Here is a 27849-nt window from a genome sequence, read left to right as displayed (position 1 = left end):
TGCGGAGGCTGAGTGGCAGACACCGGCCAGAGAGTACCACCGAGTGCAAACGCGCTGTATTCCTGGACCCCCGCGCGCACCCCGGCGCCAGCGGTTACATGGTCAAAGGCGGTTACACTGCAAAGGTGAGGATTGCACACGCGGGGAGGCGCTCCTCGGGGTCTACTCCCCACTGAGTTCTCTAAGGCACGTCATTCTCTGGGATTGCCCGAAGGAGCCCATCCCGGGCACCCAGGTGGAGAGCCGTGGGGGGATGCTTGGGCCCTCGGGGCCACACCGTGAGGCAGCTCGTCCGTCCATCCCAGCACGCCGTCCGACGCGCCGCTGCTCAGGGATTCTGGCCTCCCTCACTTTGGGGGGCTCAGGGCCCTCAGCGAGGACCCCTGCACGTAAGCCAGGACAGCGTTTTGCAGGAAGTTCGCCCTCTGGGCTTCCTCATCGCGGATGCGGGCGATCTCGGCCTCACGGAGCCGCAGCTTCTCCCGAAGAGACGCGTTCTCGCTCTCCCGGTCCAGCAGCGCCTCCCGGTGGTCGTGTGCCATAGCTGGAGGTGAGCAGGGCAGTGAGGACGACTCCGGGGCGGGGGCAGGGGTGGGCCCCGGACCGCGGTGGGGCAGGGCCTGGCCCACCTTTTAGCTGGCGCTCCAGGGCTGCCACCTTCTCCCTCAGTGCCTCCTGGCCTGTCAGCTGGGCCTGCAGGCGGCCGTTCTGCTCCTGCAGCTCCAGGCGCACCTTGTGCACCTCTGCCACCTTTTCCTGGTCCTTGTTGCTCAGCTCCTGCAGGGCAGGGTGTGTTGGTATATGAGAGAGCCAGGCAGGGCTGGCACAGGGACCCCAGCAGCCCCCATACCTGCTGTAGCTCCTCCAAGCGACGCTGCAGGCCTTCCACCTGCAGATTGAGCTGGCCGGCCCTGACCTGGGCCTCTGCCACCTTCTGCTGCTGCTGCAGGCAGGCACTCTGGGCCTCATCTCGAGCCAGGGTCAGCAGCCGTAACTTGTCCTCCAGGTGAGCCAGGTTCTGCTGCTGTGGAGACAAAAGGGGCTCATGCCCAAGCTGACATCCTGCATGCAGATGGACTGTACTGGGACAAGATCCCACCCCTGCTTGGGAAAGTTAATTAGGCTACTTCTGAACCTGCTCAGCTGGCAGGCCCCTGCTGACCATCCCCCTCCCCGCCTCCTAGGCCAGCTCCAAGGCCGCTTCTGGTGTCCCCTCTGCCCAAGCAGTCACTGGGTGGGCCAAACTGCTCCACAATCTCAGGATCCAAAGTGGAGACCTGGTGTTGCTGGCTCTTGGTGAGGGCACAGACAGGCTGCTCAGACCTTTTCTTGTTTCCCTGCATCCCACTCCTGTTTCCCCCCTTCAGCTCACATCAGATCCTTGGGTGTGTCTCCCTTGTGAGGCAGGGCAGCTGCCAAGGCTCACCTCCTCCTTACGGGCCTGGATCCTAGACTTGGTGAACTCCTCCTCTGCCTGGCTGCGCTCACTGAGTGCTGCCGCCTTCACCCGGCTCAGTTCCTGTCCCGCAGATAACCCCTGCTCACCATCCTCCTGCCTCTGGCCTAGTTCAAGGCCCCCCCCAACTGCCAGACTAGTGCCACTGCCCCTCCCCAGCCTCTTAAGAACCATGTAGCTGTCACTGCCACCTCCCTCATTGGGCAGGGTTTCCATAGCCAAGGGAGCCTAAAGTCATTCTAAATCCTTCTGGCCTCTTGGGAACACCGGTGGATGGTTCCCAAGGTGGGGCCTGCCTGATGAGGCTTTGAGACCAGGAAGCGGTGCCCTCAGGGGCTGCCTGCCATCCCTTGCCCACCCCAGGATTAAAGCGCAGGGAAGCAGAGCCCAGAGTATGCTCACCTCCTCTAGGGACAGCCGAGTAGCCTCCAGTCTCTGTACCCTTTCCTGCATGGCCCGCTCACTCTCTTCCAGGTGGCGTGTCATGTGCTCCACCTGCCCAGGTGACAGGGTTTGAAGGGCAGGGCTCCCTCTGCCCCCACTTTACCCATGGAATCCCCACCCTGGAAAGCAGGTGTCTTGTGGACACCCTGTTCCTTCTGAGAAAAGGGCTGCTTCCAGTGAGTGGCCCAGCAGGATGAGGGCCCAGGATGCACACCCTGCAGAGGTGAGGCTGGCAACCCTTCAAGGGAGGGGATGCATAGCAACCTGCTATGACTAGGATCAGCCTCTGTCAATAACTCCCAGTAGAAGGTCTGATATTGATCAGGTTGGCAAAGAATCACTACCCAGCAACCACAGGGTGATGAGGGAAGCCCCCACTGGGGTTGTTCTTTAGGAACACCCATATCACACCAACGCCAGTTTGCAGGCAGCAGCTAAGCTAGGGAAAGCCAGAGGCTGGGTGACAACTAAGAAGGCACCTCCTTGAAGCGCAGGTTTTCTGAGTCCTCCAAGCTCTGTTTGGACCTTCTCTTTTCCATGTCCAGGCGCTCTGGAATGCCATTGGGACACAGTGTGGGTGAGTATCCTGGGAGGGCCCCATTCCTAGGGGTCCCATAGCCCAGGACCCTCAGTGGCAGCCCTGCTGTGCCCACCCTCGGCCTGGACAGCCCGAATCTTCAACTCAGCCGATGTGTTGGTTAGCTCCTGCCTGGTCAGGAATAGTTGTTCCTGCTGAGATTTCACCTTCCGTTCCAACTCGTCTACCTGAAAAGCCGGCACCATGAAGGGATGCTGCAGCCCCAGCCCTGCAGCCCTACCCTGGGCTCCTGGCCCCACACTCCCATACCTGGTTTCGCAAAAGCAGGTTCTTTTCGTTGGCAGCAGACAAGTCTTTAAGAAGCTTAGATTCCCGCTCAGTGGCTTCCTGGAGTAGATAAGGCAAGGGTTACCCTGTTGCAGTACACAGCCTGGCCTGCACCTGACCAAGCTCTGCCACCCACCTGCTGCTCCAGCCTGCGTTCCTTGGCCTGCCTCTGTGACTGGCTCAGCTGCTCCTGCTCAGCTGTGGCCAGGAGCTCCCCCAGGTCCTGAGCCTTCTGCTCTGATAGAGCCAGGGCAGCCTCGGTCATCTGCAGCCTGCAAAGAGGAAGGGCCAGCCCCATCCTGCTCTGGTGGGAGCTTCACATGCCTTAAAAAGACTTCACTGTTTCTTTTCTTTTCTTTTGAGACAGAGCCTCAAGCTGTCACCCTGGGTAGAGTGCCGTGGCATTACAGCTCACAACAACCTCCAACTCCTGGGCTCAAGCAATTCTCCTGCCTTCACCTCCCAAGTAGCTAGGACTACAGGTGCCTGCCACAACATCCAGCTATTTTTTGGTTGCAGCCGTCATTGTTGTTTGGCAGGCCTGGGCTGGATTCGAACCCACCAGCTCAGGCGTAGGTGGCTGGCCCCTCAGCCACTTGAGCCACAGGTGCTGAGCCAGACTTCACTGTTGCTGGGCCCTACTCAAACCCGGCTAGCACTCACCTCCTCCAGGAAGTCTGCCTGGTTTACTGCCCCAGTTCCACCCCATTTCCCACCTCTGCTTTGGAGACCAGGACTCAGGTTCTCACACCACCCTCCTCTGCCCTTTGGATGCATCTCTAAAGCATCCTGAAGCCAGCCCTCTTCTACTTACTTGGCCTTGAGGGCATTGATGATAGAGTGCCTCTCTTTTAGGGCTTCCTGAAGCTGCCCCACACATGCTGCCGATGCCCTATGGGCAGAGGGGGTTACTGGGAAACTCAAACCCCAGGTCCCTCCCAGGCCCCTCCAAGCCTCTATGGCATTCCACCTGCCATTGACCCTCCAGTCACTTCCTCAGGAGGTACAGGCTACGGCTGCACCCATGAGCAGGTGCCTGGACCTGAAGTGGAGCTGCCTAGCTGAACCACAGACTGCCTCCTCCAGCCTGGAGCACGCCCACCTGCTGCTCTGTGCCATCTCTTCTCTCTGCTTATCGATCGTCTCCATCAAATCCAGGAACTGGGGACACAGCCGGACAGAGCCTGGTCAGCATAGAGCCTAGCCATCCCACCTCCTTAGGGGGAAGGAGGACAGACATCTGCTCACCAACACAGCCTCATTCAGAGGGAGACCTGGTGGTTCAGAACCAGCTCTTGGGGAAGCCCACCCACAGAGGTCAGGTTCTTGGGTATCGGTTCCTGGGAGAGGCTCCAAGGCCCAGAGAAAGGAAAGATGAGTGCACCAAGGGCCAGGGGGTGGGGAAAAGGCAGCCAGGTCCTGGCTGGCAGCAACCCAAGATCATTAAAGACACCAGCTTCACCTGCTTGGACTTCTCCTCCCGGAGGTGCTGGACCTCCTTGCTGAGGACATGGGTGCGGGCCTGGTTCTCTCTGAAGGTGGTGTGCCGGTCCTGGTTGTGGTCAACAGCTTGCTCTGTTGGGAAGAGCCGTTTTATCTACTGGGGGCTGCTCAGCCCCTGCAGTAACCAGGCTATCTGTACCTCAGGCCTGAAAGCTAGTGGCTGGGGATAAGCACTGAAGGCAGCGTCTTGCCCACCAAATTGGACATGTTCCTCAGCATACTTGGTAGATTGCTTCAGTGGGGTGGGGCCACTGGAGCAGGGGGTACCTGGCTGGGGCATGTGCATGTAGGGAAAGGCAGGAGAGACTATTCCACTGCCACAGAGGTGGGGGCTGTCCTGGGGCATGTGGCCTCACTCCCAAAGGTCAAGGAGCACTGCCTGACTTAAAAGAGAGTTGTGTTCAACCCCTGTGTTTTGGAAAGATCCAGGTGGCATGTGGAGAGGTGCCAGAGACACCCCTGTTGGTCAGAAGCAATGGTGACAGCAAAGGCAGTACAGAGGCAGAGAAGGGAACAGTGAGAAGCTGGAGACAACAGAGGGGCCAGTAGAGCTGGTAGGAGGTGGTGACCCCGTGGCACGGGGATGTGGAGGCTGCTGCTGCACACAGTGGAGCTCTAGGGCGTGGCAGAGCTCTGCTGGTCCAAGGCACTTGGGGCTCAGAGCCTGAGGCTAGGGTTAGTGTCTGGTATAGAGACTCTACACAGTCTCCTGAATCACTGGGGGGGAGGGGACATGGAGGTTGTTCTGGGAGCAGCAGCAGCACAGGCTGGGCACCTTGTTCCCATAGGGATCCCCTGCACGACTGCAAACTCAGGGCTGACCAGGCGCAAATGCCAGGAATCCCCTTCCTGGCCATGACCTGGACCACCTGAAGCATCAGCACAGCCGCTGGACAAGGGCTTTGAGTCACATGGCCTCAGTTTCACCACCTGTGAAACCTCACTCCACAGGCTGTAAGGACTATGGGAACACAGGAGGACCTTAGGAGAAGCCTGTGTGCAGGCAGTGCCAGCCAAGCGTGTATGCTGCCTTCTGCGGCTTCCTCCCTACTGCCCCCAGTCCCTGACTTAGGCTGCTTTCACAGGGAGCTTCCCTCCCAGGTTCAGAACCCTCTCCTCCCTCTGTGGACAGGCTCCATCAAAAGGCTTATGCCCAATCCGCACACCTTACCCACAGCCCTGAGGACATCTCCAGGGATGTTGTTCCCAGCCAGGTCCAATTTCCACAGGGTTTTGTTGCTGGGGAGACAGTTCACCAGGGCCCGGCCCCCCAGCAGGCCAATGTTATTCCAGCGCAGGTCTGGAAGGAAACCCGTTGTCACCAGAGTGCAACTGGTAGAGGGGAAGCTGGCCCAGCCCAGATTTTTCTTTCTTTTTTTTTTTTTTTGTAGTTTTTGGCCAGGGCCGGGTTTGAACCCACCACCTCTGGCATATTGGGCCGGCACCACCCTTTTTTTTTTGTATAGCCCAGATTTTTCTTTTGAGCATACTTCCTATGGCTGTCAGCAGAGCCAATGTGTGGTCTGACCCCATTGCCCACTCTTCTGCTCTGAGGTCAGAAGCTGCAGAGGGCAGTAGGGGGAGTGGGGTGCAGCCCCAGATGCTCTGAGGTTCCCCTGGGAAAGCAGGCACCAGGAGGTGGCCTCACCCAGCTGCTGGAGGGTAGTGTTGTCCTTCAGGGCCAGGGCCAGGTCCTCTGCACCCTTGTGGCTGATCTGGTTGTTGCGGAGGTCCAGGTGCCACAGGGTGCTATTGGCTGCCAGACCCCCGCAGAACGTGGCAAAGGCATCCTCCCATGCACCCAGGCTGTTCCACTCCAGACTGAGGCTGCAGGAAGGGCGGACATAAGATGCTCACCCAGGGTGCCCACCCTACCCCATGGGATCCAGGGCATCAGGAAGATTGTGGGTTTGGTGGGGGGAGGGTATCTGGCAGAGGCTGGAGCTTTGTAATTTATATTCGCTTACTCCCTGCCAGAGGACATGAATTGTAGACAACTGGCCCAAGGAGTGAACTCTTGGATTGGAGGACAGTGTCCTCTTGGGGGCTAGGAGTGAGGGTTGAGGCCAGAACCACCGTCCTACCTCTGAATGGATTTGTTCTGTCGGAGGAGTTTTCCCAGTGCTTCGGCCCCTGCAGCTCGAAGGTTATTGCCCTGGACAGGAACAGGCCAGCTAGTCACTCTCGTCACCCTGGCTGGGCTCCATACCATACAGGCTATGGCCAGGCTGTGGACAAGGTGGGGTGGGGAGACCCTGGTTCCCCAAATTTTAGTGGCCTTTCTGGGGTTGCTCACTTAGTTTAGGTGAATTCTCTGCCCTGAAAACATGCACATGTGTGAGATAATTAAAAAACAGCTCAGGGACCCTATGTGCCAAGAGCACTTGTGGTTTCCAGCTCCTGTCCAGACCTAGTCCTTGGGCCCTGGGGTTTCCCTGCTCTGTCCTTGCTCTTGGGTGGCACACCCCAGAGCACAGACATGCTCACCTTTAGGTCCAGAAGCTGCACCACGGTGTTGGTGCACAGCCCGTGGAGCAGCAGTGTAGCTCCTGTGTTGGGGGGAAGGGTGGTCATTCTCTGACCCTACTGCCCCCAAGCCCCTCCCTCCCTGTGGGCCCCATCTCAGGGCAGCTCCCCGGATCCAGGGCAGGGACAACTGTTTTGGTGGTCCCACTGATTCTAGTTCGTGCTGGAATGAGTCTTCCCACTTAATGCTGTTAAGTTACATTTATAGCATTTGTAGCCCTGGGCCAGGCAACTAGTAGGGAGGTGAGCCCACACTCTCACCAAAACATGGGAACATTAAAGCTTCTCCTGTTATAAAGAAAAGATGCCCTCGCCCCCAGCCTTCTGGAAGGCACGCTGTTGGTCATTTTGTGCTACAGAAAGAGGGGACCTCCAGAGGAAGAGATAAGGCCGCTGTGGCTGAGGAGACCAAGGGTGCGGCCGCAAACAAGCTGCGGTCCAGCCCCGCCCCCCAGCCCACCTTCCTCGCTCAGCATGCAGTCACTCAGCACCAGCTCCCGCAGCAGTGCCCACGTCTGCAGCAGCTTGCCCAGCGCCCTGCAGGTGTCCACCGTCAGGCTCTGCGTGGCTAGGTCCAGCCGGCCCCTTGGCAGCTGGTGCAGCTGCTGCAGGACAGCTTCCTGAGGCTTGGCCCCGCTCTCCTTGCACAGGCGGCTGTAGGAGCGCCTAAACTCTTCCATGTCCGCATGCTCCTTGGGCCAGGCCTCAGCGTGAGCTTTTTTTCGTGGGGCTGCCGCCAAGCCCCACGCCACGGGCAGCGCTAGAAAATGGGCCGCTCAGTGTGGGTCGACTCTTGGCCTGAAGGCAATTAAGGCCCCAGCAGGAGGTTCTGAAGGGCCGGCTCAACTCGGGCCTGAGGCAGAAGGAGCGGCAAAGTCGGAGCCAGTGCGGGTGCGTGGGCCCACCGGCGCGCGGAGAGGAGGGGCAGGCAGACGCGTCCACGTGCCCCGGCCTGGCCCGGCCCGGCTCGCCCAGCCCTAGCCTTCACGCCGCCGCCCCTCCCTGCTCGCTGGCGACCGCGCGGCCTTGGTATCCAGGAAGAGCGGCTCACGCCGGGAGAGGCCTCGGGACTACGACTCCCAGGAGGCTTTGCGGAGGCGGTGCTCGCCGCGGACCAATTAGAGAGAAAGGGGCGGGCCGCAAGCGGAGGAACCGAGGCAGCGCGTTCCGGCTCTTCGGCCGGGGATCCGGGGGCGTGGCTCCCGAAAGCGCGCTCCGGATTCATTGGCTGGAGGTCCGGGAGCAGGGCGCCGGAAGGTGCTCTTCGCCTATTTGACGGCGTGTAAGGGGGCGGGGCTCCCGAGAGCTCCCTTCAGTTCATTGGCAGGGTTTCGGGGGCGGGGCTCCCAAGGGTGTCCTGGGACTCCCTGGCTGCGCGACCTGCGTCCGGTTCTCTAGGGCGCGCTCCGGGCTCATTGGCTTGGCGGCTCGGGGCGGGATTCTCGATCGCGTGGGCGGAGGCGGTAGTCATGGAGGGAGAAGGCGCGGGCTTCCAGAAGGTGAGGACCGCCGGGCAGGGGCGAAGCATGCGAGCGGGCGGGCAGGAGTGAGGCGGCGCGGACTTATGCTGCCCGCCCGTGCCTCCAAGAGTGGGCCCATTCCCCGATTCTGTCCCCACCCACCCGCGCGCTCTGAGGTCAGATAGGGCGTGTCTGCAGAAAGCAGGCAGGGTGGGCACCGCCACGGCGGAATCTGAGCCGGCCGACAGGACCCGGGCCTGCTGCCTCCCGCCCTGACCTGGGTGTCTCCTCTTGAGGAATGGTAAGATCCAGCGGGACTTTCAAAATCGCTTAGCTCGCTGGCTTCCCTTTTGTTTGCACTGGCGGCCAGGCCCTACCTGGAAAACCGTGAGTGGCTAAATGCTTCCTTAATAGCACACGCAGCACCAGCAGTCAGGCATACCCGACACAGGTTAACCCGTCCACCTGTGGGGAAGCAGTCACGGAGATAGCAGGTGACTCCGTAGGGTTCGGTTAGATCCATGTCGTCTTATCCAGGTGCTGGGCTTCCCACCGGGGCTGGGGGCCTGCGCAGATGACCCTTCGTGGGCAGAGTGGTTTGAGACATTTTATTGCTCTGCCCAAAGTTGGAGAGGCACTGAGTTTCCTCGATGTCAGGAATGTTCACCAGGAGGGCCTCGGTGGGCCTTCCTGGCCGGGGGAGGTAGGGTCTCAGCTCCTTGTGAATACATCCTTGGCGGAGGACTTAAGCCTTGTAGAGGCACGGAAATCTCCATTATCCTTTCCTTATCACTCTGCAGGGTCACCTCCCAGGGAGGTTTTGTGAACACATGAGGTTGTAATAGCACAAAACCATTGGGAAGTTGTGACTCCTTCAGGCCAACCCCACAGCTACAACCCGAGAGGGTGGCCACACCTTGCCTGAGGGCTCAGGCCACACCTGAGTGTGGACTGGGGTTGTGGTCATTACACACAATGATGAGTAGAAAGGTGGAAGGCCATGGGACTCTAGAAGGGCAAAGGCTGAGTGCGTTTCAGACTCCTCCTCAATGCTGCTCTCTCCAAAGTCACTGTGTATAGAACCGCTTGGTAGGGTGTCCCAACAGCACCAGGTGGTGGTCTGCTTTCTAGAGTGGTCTTCCTTCCAACCTCTCCTGGGGCACCTGTATTGGGAGTCCCAGAGCAGGTAGGGAGGTCAAGCCTTTTCTATACCTTTCATAGTACCAGCAGGTGGCGCTGAGCCTGCATGGTTACTGACAAGGACTCCTGTTGCTAGAGGGTAAAGGCCTCAGGGCTTTGGTGCCCCTGCCCCAGCTTTGTTAAACTGCGCTGGGTGCCACCGCTCACCCTGCTCCAGACAGTACCCCATTTCTGAGCTCTTGGGTGCCCACTGCTGTACTTCCCCCGCCACTACTCCCTGCTGGCTCCTTTCCTAGCCACTTGCAGCTAGACTCTGCCTGGCCACTTCCTGGGTCCCATGGCTTCAGGAAATGCCCAGAGTACCAGCTGTTGAGACAGCTCACATGGTTCTCCCTCTGCATGCCCCTAAATTAACTCTCCAGTCCCTGGCCCCCACCTCTGCAGAGTGGTGCCATCCCTTTGGGGTCCCGGGTCACACGGCAGAGTCCCAGCATGCCTCCTTGTCCCCATCCTCTATTTGGAAGCTATAGGTAAGCACCCTCCACCACCTCCTTCCTGCTCCCTGGTCCCTCTGGAGACTTCACCAAAATGGTCCCTCTGAAGGCCAGTGCTGCTCTATCAAAAATCCAAAAAAGACGGTGGTTTCCTGACAAGGACAGCTAAACAGAACTAAGCTTTGCCTTGCACCACAATCTATTCCAGCCTTGTCGACTTCTCCATTTGGCCAAGCTCTGCACTTCCCTGGGCACCAGATGCTGGCCCCAGGGAAGGGCTGACCCAGTGCCTAGGAGAGGATCTGGCTCCAACTAGCCCATATTGGTGGCTGTGGACCCACCTTGGGGACAACTATGTACCAGCCCCCAGGTCCTCACAGGGGATGGAGGAAAGTATGCGATTATCTTGGCTTCTCCTTTCCTTCCCTACCCGGAGCTCCAGAGGGTGACCTAGGGCTGCAGCTGGCCACGGTACTGGCACTGGGGTTTCGCTCCTGCAGCCTCCCACAGGGAGGTCAACTCAGCCACCTTCTCACCAGCCTCTACCCACACAGTTCCTTTACTCTTTTTTTTTTTTTTTTTTTGTAGAGACAGAGTCTCACTTTATGGCCCTTGGTAGAGTGCCGTGGCCTCACACAGCTCACAGCAACCTCCAACTCCTGGGCTTAAGTGATTCTCTTGCCTCAGCCTCCCGAGTAGCTGGGACTACAGGCGCCCGCCACAACGCCCGGCGATTTTTTGGTTGCAGTTTGGCCGGGGCTGGGTTTGAACCCACCACCCTCAGTATATGGGGCCGGCGCCTTACCGACTGAGCCACAGGCGCCGCCCAGTTCCCTTACTCTTAAGTGTGCAAGTTCCCTACCCTGGGAGAATCCCAAGGATGCCAGTGTTTCCACCTGGAAATCACAACCATTGTACAGAGGGAAACGCCTAAGGGACTGTGGACTGGCGCTGACCCCTCTACCCCGCCCCCAGGAGCTGGTGAGCAAACTGCTGCACTTGCACTTCAAGGATGCCAAGACCAAAGGTGCGGAGGTGCCAGGGGCCAAGCCTCGGGGAGGGTCTGAGCCCTGGCTGGGGTGGGAGTCCCCCATAACCTGCCCCCTGCCTTACAGTCAGTGGGGATGCACTGCAGCTTATGGTGGAATTGCTGAAGATCTTCGTTGTGGGTGAGCTGAGGGACCCGCGCTTGAAAACCAAGATGTGAATTTTCGTGTTTCCAGCAAGTGCCTGAGCTTTACCTCCTCTAAAAAGCTCTTTATCAGGAGCCACGGCTGCTACCTTGGGGGCTGGTGGGGAACCCCCAACTTCCTCTATCACTCATTTCCTTTCCTGTCTTGGCAGAAGCAGCTGTCCGTGGGGTCCGGCAGGCCCAAGCAGAGGATGTGGCCCTTGTGGATGTGGATCAGCTGGAGAAGGTGCTCCCTCAGCTGGTAGGTGGGCGCTGTGGGTGGGAGTGGGGCTCCTCAGGGCAGCCCTGAGCGCTCCTCTCCCCACAGCTCCTGGACTTCTAGGGATCCAAAAGCTGCCCCACCTGGAGCAGGCATCTTGTCTGGTTTCAGACAGGGAAGAGCCTGAGAGGTCTGGAGCAGGTTCAAACCAGAGTTTGTACCACATTGGGAAGACTGTTCTCCACCCTTCTCAGGATGGTGTCATTTGCCCAGTGTTGCTGTAGAACACAGACAGTGGAGGGTCTCGAGGACAGGCCCATAGGGATGGTGCCTGGGGTCCCTTGCCTCTCGTCTTTGGGGAAATTGCACCTGCTGGGAGGGGTCCCTGGGAAGCAGGTGCTGGTGAAGGGCCGGCAGGTAGCCTGCATGTTTTCTCCACATTCCTTCCACCCAACAACAAAACTGGCTTGTAACTTTCAGTCATCTGATACTCTCCTAAGAAGAGGCTTCCCTGAGCTATAAATTTGTTCTCACAAAGCAGCATCAATAAATCAAAATGTATCTCTCAGGCTGGACCCTCTTATTACCATTAAACACCCAGAGTCAAGTTGCTTCAAACCCTTTCCCTGCTCCTGTGCTCCTGTCCACCTTCTTGGTAGGATGAAAGCAGAACTCTCAGGACAGAATAATAAACAGCATGTGTATGCTCTGCCCCACCCTGCACAGGGCTGTGAAATTAGAACTCTCACACATGTAGCCACTGTCCTGAAACCTGTTACTGGTGCCACAGGGGCCGCTTGGGAGCTGCCCCCAGTAGGCAGCTACTTCCATGAAGTATTGTGGATTAGTCTCAGGCCACTGGGCCCACTTGCTGTGGGCAGGACAGGGTGAGGGATCCTGGCTGGAGGCTTCCCCTCTGCTACCAGTCTGTGAGAAAGGGGTGGTGGGGAGGGGGTTCTCACAGACTAGCTCTGTGCCAACTCATGGGAATTATACAGGGCCTTGGGCTGCCCTTCCCTGTGAGTGATGGGAGCCCACCACTCTACCTTCCAAAGCTGCTTGGACCCCACTTAGCCTAGGGCAGAGAAATGCCCAAAGGCTGCCAGGTAAGGGTCAGCAGCCAGGAGAATGGCCACCCAGGGGGCTGGACATGATAGCAGGTAGGCCCTGGGGCAAAAGACAATAGCTACCCCATGGGCACCCAGAGCAGCCTTGGGAGGACCTTCAGAGGCCACCCAGCATGGGATTTGGCCAACCCCTCTGTTCCTGACCTAGCTTGCCCCACTCCCACCCAGGGCTTTTCCCGGCTCTCCCTTCCCTCTGGGTCTCTGGGGTCCAACTGCTCCCATGGCGAAGGGATTAGACCTGTCAGGAAGATACATGCTAGGACCCCACCCTGCAGCAACTCTGGGGGAACCTAATAGGCCAGGCCTGGGGTGTAGGTAATCTGTCCAGAAATCTTTTCTCCCTCACACTTTTGTTCTCTTTGGAGATGTATAGTGGTGCTAATTAGATAAAGGTAAGGAGGTGCTCCTGCCAGTTGCCATTTCAGGGTGGCCATCTATGTCCTTGCTAAAGAGAACAAGGCCCTGTGAGGGTCACCTAGGCCCATGCCACAGTCCAGCCAGGCTCAACCAGGGCCTGGGAGCTCCAGCTGGCCCTGCCCAAGCAGAGGCCCATGAGGGCCCTTGTCTAGATAAAGAGGACACAAGACTCTCAGGAGAAGCATGAGTCTTTATTCCCACTCGGGGTGGGGGTCCTTTGGCCGGCACAGTGGGCACCTGGGCTGGCAGCTCTCACCTCTTGCTGGCTGCAGTACAAACACACCAGGATAACCACCAGCCCCAGCTCCCACCCAGCCACCCACCTGCCCTGCAGCCCCAGGCACCTGGCAGCTTCAGCCACTTGGGGACCTTGCCCAGGCTCTTCCTCACAGGCTGGGCTGTGCCCGGGCTGGGCTCCAGGGGGCCCAGTGCCCCCTCCTCAGCAGTCGGTTTGGACTCAAGCAGTGCAGTGTCAGGGGCTGGCAATGGGGGTGGGGACCCAGCGGCCCTGGACATGCACCTGGGGATAAGAGGTCAAGGTACAGGATGGTGGGCAAGGCCATTGATGAGCCCCCAAGTCCCCTCTCCCACTACCTGGCCACTAGCACATCAGCTGTAGATGGGGACACAGTGTGCTCCAACAGCCTGGGATTCAGGTGGAGACCTGCAGAGAGACCAAACCCACTGTGGCCTTAGGAAGGACCCACCTACTACCCACCCACTGACTCCGAGAGGGGGAATGGCCTGGCAGGTAGCTGTCCCAGCCTGCAGCTGCTGGGCAGGTGGGTGTCCAGAGCTGCAGGTCTCCCTCCCAGGGCAAACACTGCCCAGAAGGAGTGCTCTTTGGGCCATTTTACACTGAGCACTGGACAAGCTGGAGGGCAAGGCCCAGGGACAAACGGGGTCTTTGCAGAGCATGGGCCGACTCACCTGTGGGCTCCTCGGCTCCAAAGTGCACCAGGGCAGCAGGGAAGAGGTTCGCCTGCAGGGAGGGCAGGGGGCTCATGGGCAAAGTGCCCATTTCTGTGGAGACAGCCATACCCAGGTCCCTTCCAGGGACACAGCCCTCCCTAGGCAGGGCCCATCTGTACAGCCCCTGGCCTGTAAGCAAGGCCAATGTACCCACAGACCACCCCGAGCTCCAGCTGGAAGTGGAAGTTCTGGTGGTGTGTGAATTCTAGTGTTTTTACCATCTCTCCCCATCCCCCCACACCTGGTAGTAGTACGCTCCCTAGGACAGCACAATCTCATGCCTGCTGGGAACTCTCTAACCCACTGGATCCTAGCTGAGTGGCCAGCAGAGGAAAACAGGATTGGATTGGTGTGGCGCATCTGGGGATAGGGGATGGTGGGCAGCAGGAGGACGCCTCCCTACTCCTTCCATCCCCTTCCCCATGTGGACCAAAGAATAGGTCTGGGAAGGTCTGAGGCTGGGGGCCTCCTTCGGGTGGAAAGGACCAATACAGACCCTCTGGGACACAGAAAGGACGTGCAGGTGCCTGGAGCCAAGCTGTCTGGCATCTCAGGCTGGGAGGTGCTGCCGAGGAGTCCGCCTGCCAAGACTCCCAGGCCATCTCCACTGGGGAAAAGCCCACACCCTAGGTCAAGTCAGTGCTCAGGTCCTAGCCTGGTAGGAAGGAGGCAGCCACCACCCAGCCAGGCTCTTCTGGAGGGGTGTGTGCTACACACAGGGTCCCATGCTCACTTTGGGGGTCCACTCAAAGGGGGCTTGAGCAGGGTTTCTGCTCAGGGACTGCTCCCACTTGCACAGTGCCAGAGGGGAACACAGGACAGGATGAAGACAGGTCACTTGCTGACCCGGGGGTTAATTGGTGGATGTAGTGTCAATCCAGGGCTGCAGGCAGGGTGAGGGGGCTAGGCATGGGTGGGCCTGGCTGATACATCCAAAAGCCAACCCAGCTGCTGAGGAGGGGCTGCAAGTTTTGAGCATTCTCTGTGTGCACCTCCAAGCCCTGGGAGCACCACAGGCTTGCTGGGGTGGGGGTGGGGCTGGGGGGGATGTTAAAAGATTAGTAGGAAGCAGCTTCAAAGGCTAGGCCTAGGAAGGCTGAAACCTCAGCCTCCAGCAGGCAGCAGAGGGATACAAACAAGGTTGTGAATGCTTTGAAAACCTAACTGTGATGCCTGGGATCAAAGCCTTTGAGAGAAGAGCCTATGGGGTGGGCAGGGGCTGCTCTCATGCCCCTGGAGAGGCACCGGAAGTTGGGGAGCCAAGACAGGCACATGGATGGGGGGAACAGTGCCAGGGCTTTCCTTAGGCTGGACCCTGTTTCAGTCTTGGCCACCCTCACAGCAACAAGCATCTTCCTGTCCCACAGGACCTGGTCAGGACTCAGCACAGGCCAGAGCTTGATTCTCTCCTGCACTTTCAGAAGCCGATGGCATTGCCTGGAGGCCACTACTGGTCAGGGGGGCTCCCTCGGAAGTCTCCAAGCAGCACTGTTTCTCATTCTTGGGCCCTTCCCTGGCACAGCCCAGGCCATGAAGAGTGGGGCAGGCAGGACACTGGGAGAGGGGCAGCCTGGGCTTAGTCTACATCTCTGGTCCCCATCACTGAAGGAAGCGGGAAGAGGAGGGCTGGCAGATGGGCCAGTGTCCAGACTCGGAAACCTTTGGGGGGGCTCAGCCCCACCCCCAGCAAGAAGCCTTGGACCTGCTCTGACAGGGCTCCCATTGACAGGGAGCAGTGAAGTATAAACACCCAGTGCCAGTTCAGCCAGCCCACATCTGCCACCCCAACCCTGCTTGTGGCACAGACTGAGGGCCTGCAGGAAGGGTTCAGGCAGCCTCCTTCCTACCAACAAGCCCAGGCTATCCCGCCACCCTTTACCCCAGCTCTGCTTTGGACTTGGGCACAGCGCATCCAGTAGGGCCTATTTGGGGTCTGTGGGACTAAGGCCTTAGGGAAGGACCCTTCCACCACAGGGGAGTGCTCCAGGCCCTTTGGGGCTGGATCCTCCTGAACCAGACCTCCATGCCTCCCTTCAGCACCTGCCAGAAACCTGCCTGTCAGCCTGTGTCCCTGCAGTCCCAATGGAATAAGGAACAAGTGGCCAGACAGGAGGGGCACTCTGTTCACCCCCCATGGCTGCTCTGTTCCTTGCCTGTGGCTGAGAGCTGGTCTCACCCACACCAGCACAGACAAGCACCAAGGAGTGGAAGAGACCTGGCCAAGCACTCCGCACCACACCCCGGAACACCCTGGGGACACGGGGATCAGAGGGGTGGGGCAGCAAGACAGAAGGAGATGAGCTGACCAGCCAGCGCCAAGAAGCACACAGAGCCAGGACAGGCGAGATCCTCCAGGATGTCAGGGAGCGCAGGGAACTGCTGCACCCCTTTTTTCTCATTCTTTCCTCAATCCTGACCTCCCCCTGACCTCCCCCTCTGGGCCCTCCCAGAAAACCCACACTTCAGGCCAGGGCTACAGAGGGCTGCGGGCTGCTGGCTTCACACCCACCCATGCTGTCCCTCTCGGAAGCAAGGCTGGCCCCAGGACAGCCCCAGACAGCTGGCGGCCAGTGCACAGACCTGCCAGAGATACGAAAGCTGGCACTCAGCACTGCGTCAGCCTGCCCGCCAAGGGGGGCAGGCTTCCTTCCCTCAGCCCTGCCAGCTCTCTGATCGCAAGCGGGCAAAGACGTCACTAGGGACACCACCCTGTGAGGCCTTGTGGCTTGGCCTGGCAGATGGGTGACAGGAGAGGGCAGCTGGTGGACATAGTGTCACTAGGAATTAGGAGTATGGGCAGACGGTGGCACCCCAGGGCTCTGCGGGGCCTCCTAATTGAGGGGGTGGGCTGGGGGCCTAGGTGCTGAGTCTCCTCCATCCCAAAGCATCTTCAAAATTCAATGTTTATCAACCACTGGCCAGCAATGGAAGAAGGGACAGAGATGGAGAGAGGCCCAGTGCCTCTGGGCCAGCAAGGCAGGCTTGGGGCTAAAAGGGAGTGGGTCTCCCCTGCCACCACAGGGCATCCCCACTGCCTCTGGAGAGCCGCCAGCCCCTTCTCACCTATTACCCCCAACCTAGACCTCTGGAGAAACCAGCTGGCCATTGAGAAAGGGGCCATCTCTGTTGTTAATTAAAGCACGCAAAGGGATGTTGAAGAGGAAAGCATCAGGCCAGAGAGCTGGAGAAGCCCAGGCTGCTCTCCCAAGGGTGACGATGGCAGTTCAGAGGGTGGGCCCAGCACCACCACCCTCTCACCCTGGGGAATGCTCGAAAGGCACGGCTGAGGTGGGTGAAGCTAGGGGAGGGCACCAAGCACTCCCTGAAGAGGCCATCTGGGTACAGGGGCAGAGGCAGTGAATTGGGCCTGCAGCGGCCGCACAACTGAAGGCTCCCCAGCCTGCCTGACCCCTCCTTCTCCAGGTCCCGTCCCCGGCCTGGGGGCCAGGCAGGAAGTGGAGGGGCTGGGAAACCCTGTCAGAGGCAACTTCAGAGAGCTCTGCTCCCTCTGAATTCACCGACTCTAAAAGGCTGTATTATCCCCCGGAGCCACTGCCAGGGCGCTCCTTCCCAACCGCGGGCCTCGCCCTCCCAGTGGAGTCCACCCAGCAGCTCCAGAGTGAGGCACCCGGTACCTGAAAGAGGGTCAGCGCATGGTTGTCCAGCACAGTCTTTGGAGGGGCGATGACTGTGGACAGAATTGTCCTGTCAGGAAGTACACACGCCTCCCACCCACCCCCGGAAGACAAGCGTGGCTGACCACAGCCTCTGCCCACCTCTGCTCCTGCCACAAAAACCCTAGTGACAGGTAAGGGGGCAGGCAGGGCAGACCCACCTGTGGGCGACCCCACCCGTACAGCTTCCCGAGGGACCTGGCAAGGACCCTGGGAAGTGGCTTCTGCTCCAGCCCCCCACCCATCCCTGTCTCCTAACACAGGCGCTGTGGCCTCAGGTGGTCACACGGGCCAACCACACCCCTCTCTCTTCTTCCAGAGAGGTGTCTTAAGCCTCAGCCAGGATTCCAGGTGGGTTGTGGCTGGAGGCTTCCCCTGGCAATCTCCAGGCCACCCCAACTGGCTGGCAGAGGGTGCAGGAGAAAGAACTCACACAGGTGAAACGGCAGCTCAGGGTCCCCCAGGTGGCTTCTTACGAAGTCCCATAAGTCCCCCACTGCAAAGGATGAGAAAGCAGAGAGTCTCGTGTGGGGATCTGCAGAGCTTCGTGGGGGGAACTCCAGACCAGCGGCCCAAGTGCCTTGGACACTGCTGCTACTCTCTCGGGCCAGAACTAAACCCCAGGGTGGGATCTCAACCCTGCTCCTGCACCCTAGACACAGGGCCTGACCAGACTGAAGCCCCTGCCGTGTTGCAGGAGCAGGTGTCCACCCCAGACCCATGCCCCCTGCCCCAGCGTGAGTGAGCCCTGTGGGAGGCTGCCAAGGCCTCAGGGCCACCTGCTACCCACTGTGGGGGGAGATGCAGGTCAGTGAGGAGCCCATTCTGGACCTGGTGGCACTGCGGCCTTCCTCAAAGTGAGCTGCAGCCCTGGGACCCCTTCCTCTGGGTGCCCCTCTACCCCTACACACACTGTTGGCAGGGGACAAGAGCACAGAGGACTATGGGCCACCCTGAGTTGGGACTGAACACCCAAGCTGTATATCCCTTCCTATGGAAATGACAGCCTGGTCTCCCTGGAGCCTGAGGGCCAGCTGGCTGTGCAGGCCCAGAGGAAAGGAAATGGGGGTGGGGGACTCAGCAGGGTGCTCACCTGTCTCACTGGGGCGGAAGAAGCCCTGCAGGATGTGGCGGTCAGGGAACAGGACCCTCAGAACCACCTGGGTGGGGAAAAGTGGGGTGGTCAGTGGTAACGACCAAAGCTGAGCCAGGCTTGGGGAAGCCAAGCCAGTGGGCATCAGGACTAGGGGGCATACATGCTGGCTGCACCCTGGCCCTGGCCAGAGCTGTAGCCTCAAGTCCCTTTGCCACGGGTTGGGGCCAAGGACAGTTAAGAGCCACGTGTGCATACCACAGCCCCCTGAAATATTTGTTATTTAAATTTTTCATCATAAAACCTCAATAGGGGGCGGCGCCTGTGGCTCAAGGAGTAGGGCGCCGGTCCCATATGCCGGAGGTGGAGGGTTCAAACCCAGCCCCGGCCAAAAACCACAAAAAAAAAAAAAAAAAAAAAACCTCAATAGGGTGGGTCAGCTGGCTAATTAACAACTTGAGGCCACTGGGGCCCTCAGCCTAACTCAGCTGCTGGGGAAGCACAGACCCTCTGCCGTGAGCGTGGGTGGCTGAGCCATGCCGTTTTCCCCTGCATACCTTCGGGTAGCGTTCCAGCTTCTCCTTCATCTGAGCTTCCCGGAAGGCCTTGGTCACTAAGGGGGCTTCTTCCAGGCGCTTCCTGTGGTGGGGAGGGTCTAAGAGCACAGGTCTCCCTAGAATGTAGGAGGCCCACAGGGCCAGCTGGCCCCAGAGGGCAGGGCAGGCCCCCTGCGGTGCTTCTGAGGGCCTGCATGTCTGAACCCAGGGAAGGCAGGTAGCTGCAGCAGACCCTGACCCAGGGCAAACTGCTGAAGGGGTATAGAGTCCAGCGGGGCACCCACCGCTCACTCTTGAGCTGGGCCAAGCGTCTTCTCACATCGTCCACTGTCACCTCGAAAAACTCGTCAGGAAGCTCCGCTGGCCAGGCCTGGAGCAGCTCCTCCAGGTCAGGATGGCACACCACAGGCTCTCTGTCCACAGGCTCTTGGTCCACGGGCTGGGGGCAGAGGCTTGGCTGATGGTTAGTAACACAAGTGGGCTCCTGGCTCTGTGGGGTGGACTCCTAGCTGGAGCTGTCAGGTCCAGGGCTAGGGGTCAAAGGCAGAACCCAGGAGGGTGCCCCAAGGACCCACCTGGCCTGTGAGCAACTGGCCCATCCCTCCCCACCAGTTCAGCAACCCTGATGCTGAGCCCTCTGCTTGCTATCAGGGCACGAGGCCCCTGAAGTCAGGCTCAGGCCATGTCTTGGGCTTCTTGGGGGTGGGGGCGATAGCCACCAAATTAGAGTGTTGGCAAAAACCCCAGCCTGGCCACTCTACTGGCGCCGATGCCCTCTGGGCCACAGCCCGGCCGCCTGACTGACTCCACGTCTCCTGCCCCCTGGGGAGCAAGTCACCGCCCACCCCCTCTGCCACCCTCTCTGCCACCCTGGGACTCGGAGGGAATGGAGATTACAGGGCAGGGCCTGCCCCACTCACGGTGCTGCGGGTGGGACTCCTCAGTGCTGAGGCCACCATGGAACCAGGCCTGACCAGTGCCCAGCTGGGTCAGCAGGGTCCATACTGGGCCCAGTCCAGAAAACCACCCAGAGCAATTGGGGGCAGGGGTGTGGGAGCCCTGCTGCCACCTCAGCTCCCCCTCCAGCCCACCCTCACTGGGATCTCACTTCCTGCTTCTGACACCTGGGGTTGGCTCCAGGCCATGGAAACAACCTGCTCTGTCCAGTCCCTGCAGCCTCTGGGACAGCCCAGCCCAGCCCAGGCCCTGCCTCCACCCTGGGGGTGTCCTCTAGGGCTATACTCGTCAGCCATACAGGAGATGCGGGACCAGCAGGACACACACCAACATTGGCCATGGCCAGGGCACACCTGCCAGGTGTCTCTAGGGCTGCCCTCAGCCATACCTGACACCCCAACTGTCCAGGGCAAGAGGTTCCTGCAGTCCACAGAACACCTGGCTCTACCCAGGGAGCCCCTCTGCCCTCAGGCAGCATCCTGGCACAGTGGAGCCCGCAGGTGGCTGACCGAGGCCCCCAGGGGCTGCCCTTCAAAGCCACAACCATTCTGCAGCAGCCAAGAGCTTTTTATAACAAGACGCCAGGCGCCAGGCTGCCCCCCACAGCCCAGCGCCTGCATTCCAGAGGGCTGCCAGCATGCCTGGCCTCCCAGGGGAGGGGCAGGCAGAACACAGACGCTCCCTAAGCCCACAACCACCGTGTCCACCAGTGGCCAGACCAGGCAGCAGTAGGTTGGGATCCTGACACAGATGCAGCCACGGGTATTTGGGCGCTAATCCCCGAGCCAGGGATCAGGTCTCTGTGCAGCCTATCTCAGACCCTCCCTGCAGGAGCCCCAGAGTCCACACTATATCTCCTTGGGCAGGTGAAATGCCATGGACAGCACTGCACTGAGCCTGGCCACCCAGGCGGGATCCACTACCACCAGACATGACACAGAGCTGAGAGGCCAGAGGCCAGAGCCAACCCTGAGGAGCACAAGGCCACTCTAACCTCCTGGGTCCTTCCTGGGGAAGGAAGGACAGTGGGTTGCTGGCACATTCACATCCTGGGCAGTGCTGGTGCCCCTGCAGTCCACACCCGGGCCCCTTCTGAGACGGGGGATGCAGGGATAGCATGCATCAGCCTCACAGCGCCCAAGGACTACTGAGTTTCAGTTGAAAAAAACAAAACACCTCACAATTCTGGATCCACCCTGGATTCCTGATCCACATTCCAATGTCTCTGCTCAGGACTCCCGTGCTGTCAAACAAGCAGAGGAACCCAGGGTCCTCAGAGTAGCCTCCCCCGGGCAGGGACACCCAACCCAGAGGCCAGACGGAGCCAGACGACCCCAGTCCCCCACAAGAACAGGCAGCTCCGGGCGGCGCCTGTGGCTCAGCAGGTAGGGCGCCGGTCCCATATGCCCGAGGTGGTGGGTTCAAACCCAGCCCCGGCCAAATTAAAAAAAAAAAAAAAAAAAAAAAAAAAAAAAAAAAAAGAAGAACAGGCAGCTCCTTGGCTAACTGACAAGGGAGCCAGTGGACAGCACGGAGACTTCAAACACCTGTCCACTTATCTCACAGCCTCCCCAGGAGAGTGTCCCTTCCCTGTGCTGGGGAGGCCACAGTGGCCCTGTTTATAGGGGCTGTGATGCCTGCCAACCTGGCCCTGTCTGCTGCTCTGTTGGCAGCGACAGTTCTTAGGTGGATGTACACAGATGTTTCTGGGCATAGGAGGAAGTGTAGGGTCATATCATGAGGAGAAGAGAGCACACAACTACGACGGCCATGTGGAAAGGCCAGGCGCCTCCGCACCGGTGCCGGAAGAAAGGCCTGGTTCTGCCAAAGTGATAGAGATGAGGTAAGATGACCCAGGGCCTCCAATGCAAGGAAAGGGAAAGAGCTGATGAGAGATGTAACACCTCCTGCCCCACGGTCCTTTTTTTTTTTGAGACAGTCTCACTTTGTAGCCCTTGGTAGAGTGCCCTGGCGTCACACCTCACAGCAACTTCAAACTCTTGGGCTTAAGCAATTCTCTTGCCTCAGCCTCCCAAATAGCTGGGAGTACAGGCACCTATCACAACGCCCGGCTATTTTTTGGTTGTAGTTGTCATTGTTTGGCAGGCCTGAGCTGGGTTTGAACCCGCCAGCTCTAGTGTATGTGGCTGGTATACCCTAGCCACTGAGCTATGGCGCTGAGCCACAGTTCTTTATTTTGTTTTTTTTTTGTCTTTTTTCTTTTTTTTTTAGTAGCTGGGACTACAGGTGCCCGCCACAACGCCCAGCTATTTTTTTTTTTTTTTTTTTGTTGCAGTTCAGCCGGTGCCGGGCCTGAACCCGCCACCCTCAGCATATGGGGCCGGTGCCCTAACGACTGAGCCACAGGCGCCGCCCACAGTTCTTTATTTTGAAAGATTTCATTGCACAAAAAGGTTAGCAGATACAACAGTGAACGTCCCACACAGAGACATGAACACCTGGTGGGTCTGCCCTCCCCTGGTATGGTGCAGCTGTGCCCTGCACGCACGCGCACACAGATACCTCCTCCACCAAGGGTGTGGCAGCGTTTGCTGAGCACCAGTCTTGTGCTGTCCGTAGCACGTGGCATCATACCCACCAGAGAGATGCTAACACAACCCCTTGTTGGAAATGTCCCTGTTGTCCCCAAGTGGCTGCACAGCTCCCCTCGTGAGCACTCTCCTTCCAGGGCCTCAGTGGTTTCCTGCTCCCTGGCAGGAGCTTGTGTCCACAGGACGCCCCACCACCCCAGCCAGCTCACTGGTTCCCTGGCTGAGGTCTGAGGAAAAGACAGCTAGGGGCTGCCCTGTTGTCTCTTAAGATGCTCCTGACTGGACAGAGCCCTGAACCAGGGCCAGCTCAGGGGAATGAGGCCTGCACTTGAAGCAGAGAGCCGGGTGGGTCCCCCAGCTGCATGGCAGACATCCTTGGGCCCCCTCAAGCCCCAGGAAGCCCTTGAGCTCAGGGCCAGCGCTTCAGCTGGTCTAACCCAGACAGTTTGGTGGCCAAGACCCAGGATAGAGCCTTCCAGTAGCTCTGTTCCTCACAAGACCCGCCCATCTGCTGGGCACACAGGCATAACAGCACAAGGGGACTGTGTCACTGAACAGACTACCCCCATACCAGCAACCCATCCTAAATCTCAGGGCCCTAATCCCATGTTTCCACGATCGAGCATTTTACATGGCCTTACGTTTCTGGCCATGGAAGTTAGCACTGGTCACATGTGGCCACAGTGGTCATGGCTGGCCAGGTCTGGCCCCAGAAGAGCTTGCTGACCCCAGGCCTCCTGCCACTCATGAAACCCTCCCGATCTCAGAAAACACCTTCTCCAGCAGAGACAAGTGTCCTTTCACTAGGAGGGTGCATCTCACTGGCCAGCAAGGAGCAGATGAGGACCAGACCCCCGGAATGTCTCCCAGAGCTGACTGAGCCCCTCAGTATGGGTCATCCTGGGTCCCTGTAGGCATGCCTGGGTGCTTCAAGTAGGACTGAGGGCTGCTGACCACTGGTCCCACATGGGACCTTCCCCCACTGCTGACCACTGGCCTCCACAGCTCAACCCTCAAGAGCAGCCACAGAACCCTTGGTCGGCAGCACCTCCATCAAAAACTGGATGTTGGGGCGGCGCCTGTGGCTCAAGGGGTAGGGCGCCGGTCCCATATGCTGGAGGTGGTGGGTTCAAACCCAGCCCCGGCCAAAAAAAAAAAAAAACTGGTTGTCATCAGGCCTGGCCTGGTTCCCACCCGAATGACTCTATGTCTCCAGCTCCCCTTTCTACCTTAGCCTTTTTTCTGGGAAGAGCTGGGGTACTGGTTCCCTCCTGAGGCCTGCACACAGAGCAGGTACCAAGGATGCTCCAATGACGGCACCTGTGGAACTCCCCGAGTCCCCCTAATGAGTCCACAGGTGGGGATGCATTATGACTGCCCCGGAGCAAATGAGGAAACTGAGGCACGTGAGGGAATGAGCTGCCAGCACCTCAGCCCAGGGACGGTCCCAGCCTGGGGCAAAGGCCCTTTGGACCCCTGGCAAAGACTTGCAGGAGTGGCCTCCATGGAGGGCCGCAGGGCCCAAGGGCAGATCCAGAACACCACACCGTCAGTGCCAAGGCTAGGAGGAAGCCAGAGGTACCAAGCAGGGTGAGGGCGGTGGCCTCCAGCAGTCTGCAAACTGGATGCCACTCACAGGGCAAGACCAAGGGAGGCGCTCGGGAGGCCCTGTGGGGGATGTCAGGGCACGACCAGGGCCCGTTGGTCACCAGAGGACCCGCTGCCCCACAGAAGGCTGCTTGTGTCACAGTGGCCGCTTTGGCCAAAGAGGTTTCCTTTTCTTGACAGTAATTTTCCAGGTCGGGATAACACATGAAGGAAAAATGTGAAAAATATTCAGAGGTGACCTCAACCTCAGACTTTCCAGCTTCTCTGTGAAGGTTTTTGTTTTCTCCCTCTTCCCAGTCCTTCCACAATGGCTCTGGTAAGAGGGAATGTAAAGCGTTTCCCCTGGAGGCTTTGAGCTTCAATGAATCACCACAAAGGGCCTCCGGCCAAACCTCTAGTTACTCACACAGCCTCAGCCGCCCTCCAGAGGGAGGCGCCGCAGCACGTGGCCACCATCAAAGGCGTTGGCTGCACAGCCGGGAGAGGCCGAGCCAGAGCAGGAGTCAGCCGGAGGCGGTGCTGGGGCCCTGCACAGGGGCACCACTCCTGTGTGGACAGCAGGCAGGCTGCCCCTGAAACACTGCAAACCCCAGGCCCAGAGCCCAGGCGCTGCTGCTTGAAGGTCATGTTGGGGCACATACTTTCACCCTCCCACCGGCATTAAGGCCTTGGCCCTTACTCTCATCCTGGGGAGACAGCATCTTACCTGGGCCCATGCACAAAAGCCTGCTCCTGACCACCAGTGAGTGGCCACATAGCCAGGGAGGCCAAGAAAGGAAGGCCCAAAGTGGGGACGCTGTGCTGAGATGCCTGATGTCCCTACCTGGACTGCGAGAAACACAGCAGCCCTGGCTACACTGGACTCAGAGATCCTGAGACCTACTGGCAGCTGGCCAAGGGCCTGGGGCGACCCCTGTGTGGCCATCACAACTTCAGAGGCTGGACTCAAGGGAATTCACTCAGAGCCTCACCCTGACAGCTTTGAAACAAACTCTCAGTGATGGACAGAAGGCACTTTGCCATGGTAGCTCCTGATGCCACAAGAAGCACATGCCTCCAAGAAGCACAGTCCACTCCAGGATTCAGTGAAACAGAGCGATGCCACTCAGGGCCACTCCTGCCCCTTGAAGCCTGCACACCACCCACACCCACACACGCACCGCCTCTACCCTCGCTGACGGTTGCTGATGGCCACTGACGTTAAGTTATGAGTAACACATGAAAAGTAGCCCAATGGACAGAAGCACAGCCATGCAGGAGGCCAGGCAATTCACAAGGACACCAGTGGGTCGGGGACAGGACCTGCACAGCTCTCATGAACAGAGAGGAATTTGGCTGGCAACCTGTAGAAGACTGAAACTGGACCCACACCTCTCACCATTAACTAAGATAGACTCTCACTGGATTAAAGATTCAAACCTAAGACATGAAACTATAAAAATACTAGAAGAGAGTGCAGGGAAAAACCTTGAAGAAATTGGGTTGGGCGAGTTTTTTATGAGGACCCCCCAGGCAATTGAAGCTGCTTCAAAAATACACTATTGGGACTTGATCAAACTAAAAAGCTTCTGCACAGCCAAGAACACAGTAAGTAAAGCAAGCAAACAGCCCTCAGAATGGGAGAAGATATTTGCAGGTTATGTCTCCGACAAAGGTTTAATAACCAGAATCCACAGAGAACTCAAACGCATTGGCAAGAAAAGAACAAGGGATCCCATCGCAGGCGGGGCAAGGGACTTGAAGAGAAACTTCTCTGAAGAAGACAGGCGAGCGGCCTTCAGACATATGAAAAAATGCTCATCATCTTTAATCATCAGAGAAATGCAAATCAAAATTACTTTGAGATATCATCTAACTCCAGTGAGACTAGCCTATATCACAAAATCCCAAGACCAGAGATGTTGGCGTGGATGTGGAGAAAAGGGAACACTTTTGCACTGCTGGTGGGAATGCAAATTAATACATTCCTTTTGGAAAGGTGTTTGGAGAACACTTAAGAGATCTAAACATAGATCTGCCATTCAATCCTGTAATCCCTCTACTGGGTATATACCCAGAAGACCAAAAATCACATCATAACAAACATATTTGTATCAGAATGTTTATTGCAGCCCAATTCATAATTGCTAAGTCATGGAAAAAGCCCAAATGCCCATCGATCCACGAATGGATTAATAAATTGTGGTATATGTACACCATGGAATATTATGCAGCCTTAAAAAAAGATGGAGACTTTACCTCTTTCATGTTTACATGGATGTAGCTGGAACATATTCTTTTTTTTTTTTGTATTCTTAAGTTTACTAACAATTTAAATATGCCTTCCAGCTTATAGCCTCTAAACTTAAAATGTTTAATTGTTTTGTTTTTTTTTTTTGTAGAGACAGAGTCTCACTTTATGGCCCTCAGTAGAGTGCCGTGGCCTCACACAGCTCACAGCAACCTCCAATTCCTGGGCTTAAGCGATTCTCTTGCCTCAGCCTCCTGAGTAGCTGGGACAACAGGCACCCGCCACAACGCCCGGCTATTTTTTGGTTGCAGTTTGGCCGGGGCCGGGTTTGAACCCGCCACCCTCGGTATATGGGGCCAGCGCCTTACCGACTGAGCCACAGGCGCCGCCCTGGAACATATTCTTCTTAGTAAAGTATCTCAAGAATGGAAGAAAAAGTACCCAATGTACTCACCCTTATTATGAAACTAATATAGGACCTTCACATGAAAGCTATAACCCAGCTACAACCTAAGAATAGGGAGAAGGGGGAAAGGGAGGGGAGGGAGGGGGGAGGTAGGTGGAGGGAGGGGGATTAATGGGATTACACCTGCGGTGCATCTTACAAGGGTATATATGAATCCTAGTAAATGTGGAATGTAAAGGTCTTGGCAAAATAACTAGGAAAATGCTATGAAGGCTATGTTGACTAGTGTGATGAAAATGTGTCAAACGATCTATGAACCAAGTGTATGGTGCCCCATGATCATATTAATGTACACAGCTATGATTTAATAAAAAAAAAAAATGAACAGTGAGGAAGGTGTTTACAGAGCTGTAAGAAACCACATGGTCTGTGTGCACAGAGATGGCATGAGAGGGGTCAGAGTGCAAACAGTGTCAAGGGACAATGGGTGCTAAGAAAGCAAGTTTTTAGGCCAGGTGCGGTGGCTCATGCCTGTAATCCCAGCACTCTAGGAGGCCAAGGTGGTGGATTGCTTGAGCTCACAGGTTTGAGACCAGCCTGAGCAAGAGCAAGATCTCATCTCTAAAAATAGCCAGGCATTGTGGCGCCTGTAGTCCCAGCTACTTGGGAAGCTGAGGCAAGAGAATTGCTCAAGCCCAAGAGTTTGAGGCTGTTGTGAGCTATGACGCAATTGCACTCTACCAAGGGTAACAAAGTGAGACTCTGTCTTCAAAAAAAAAAGAAAGAAAAAAAGAAAAGAAAACAGGGTTTTTATGTTTTTGTTCTTCTAGCTTCTCTGAATTGTTCAGCTTCTCTACAATGAATAAGAATCACTACATCATGGCTCAGCGCCTGTAATTCAAGCGGCTAAGGCGCCAGCCACATACACTGGAGCTGGTAGGTTCAAATCCAGCCAGGGCCTGCCAAATAACAATGAT

The 27849-nt window shown here is 57.8% G+C and overlaps 3 protein-coding genes across 10 annotated transcripts in view; 1 reads left to right on the top strand and 2 right to left on the bottom strand.

Moving 5' to 3' along the window:
* Positions 1–39: 39 nt before the first annotated feature.
* Positions 40–7830, bottom strand: LRRC45 (leucine rich repeat containing 45). Of its 4 annotated transcripts, none has more exons than XM_053568229.1 (17): positions 7255–7830; positions 6756–6817; positions 6353–6423; positions 5917–6095; positions 5440–5568; positions 4228–4340; positions 3868–3926; positions 3580–3657; positions 2902–3037; positions 2748–2825; positions 2554–2665; positions 2380–2450; positions 1859–1951; positions 1427–1519; positions 851–1021; positions 630–777; positions 40–544 (listed from the first exon to the last, which is right to left on the bottom strand). In XM_053568229.1, the coding sequence occupies exons 1-17, from the start codon at positions 7472–7474 to the stop codon at positions 348–350; spliced, it is 2010 nt and encodes a 669-aa protein (XP_053424204.1). In that variant the 5' UTR covers positions 7475–7830; the 3' UTR covers positions 40–347. The 4 variants fall into 4 exon arrangements, with proteins under 4 accessions (XP_053424204.1, XP_053424203.1, XP_053424206.1 ...); XM_053568228.1 differs by having other exon boundaries at positions 851–1024; positions 7255–7828; XM_053568231.1 differs by having other exon boundaries at positions 851–1024; positions 6353–6496; positions 7255–7304.
* A 344-nt stretch (positions 7831–8174) lies between these two features.
* On the top strand, positions 8175–11868 carry CENPX (centromere protein X). 3 transcript variants are annotated; one of them, XM_053568235.1, is made up of 5 exons: positions 8175–8293; positions 10864–10915; positions 11004–11057; positions 11233–11321; positions 11388–11868. In XM_053568235.1, the coding sequence occupies exons 1-5, from the start codon at positions 8264–8266 to the stop codon at positions 11400–11402; spliced, it is 240 nt and encodes a 79-aa protein (XP_053424210.1). In that variant the 5' UTR covers positions 8175–8263; the 3' UTR covers positions 11403–11868. The 3 variants fall into 3 exon arrangements, with proteins under 3 accessions (XP_053424210.1, XP_053424208.1, XP_053424209.1); XM_053568233.1 differs by having other exon boundaries at positions 8212–8293; positions 10735–10915; XM_053568234.1 differs by lacking the exon at positions 8175–8293 and adding an exon at positions 8300–8555 and having other exon boundaries at positions 10735–10915.
* A 1127-nt stretch (positions 11869–12995) lies between these two features.
* ASPSCR1 (ASPSCR1 tether for SLC2A4, UBX domain containing) overlaps positions 12996–27849 on the bottom strand; it is a 43931-nt gene continuing 29077 nt past the window's right edge. For 2 of the 3 annotated variants that reach the window (XM_053568361.1, XM_053568363.1), the window contains 9 exons: positions 19404–19576; positions 19120–19201; positions 18563–18629; positions 17903–17965; positions 17431–17483; positions 13754–13805; positions 13418–13487; positions 13168–13343; positions 12996–13089 (listed from right to left, as the gene is read on the bottom strand). In XM_053568361.1, the coding sequence (XP_053424336.1) occupies positions 13076–13089; positions 13168–13343; positions 13418–13487; positions 13754–13805; positions 17431–17483; positions 17903–17965; positions 18563–18629; positions 19120–19201; positions 19404–19576 (750 nt within the window). In that variant the 3' untranslated portion in view covers positions 12996–13075. The remainder of the gene's footprint in view (positions 13090–13167; positions 13344–13417; positions 13488–13753; positions 13806–17430; positions 17484–17902; positions 17966–18562; positions 18630–19119; positions 19202–19403; positions 19577–27849) is intronic. The other variant, XM_053568362.1, reaches the window with a different exon arrangement.

This window comes from Nycticebus coucang, chromosome 18, assembly GCF_027406575.1.
Source record: "Nycticebus coucang isolate mNycCou1 chromosome 18, mNycCou1.pri, whole genome shotgun sequence".
Taxonomy (NCBI): domain Eukaryota; kingdom Metazoa; phylum Chordata; class Mammalia; order Primates; family Lorisidae; genus Nycticebus; species Nycticebus coucang.
Note: the sequence above shows the minus strand (reverse complement) of the source record. Positions and strands in the feature narration are given on the sequence as shown.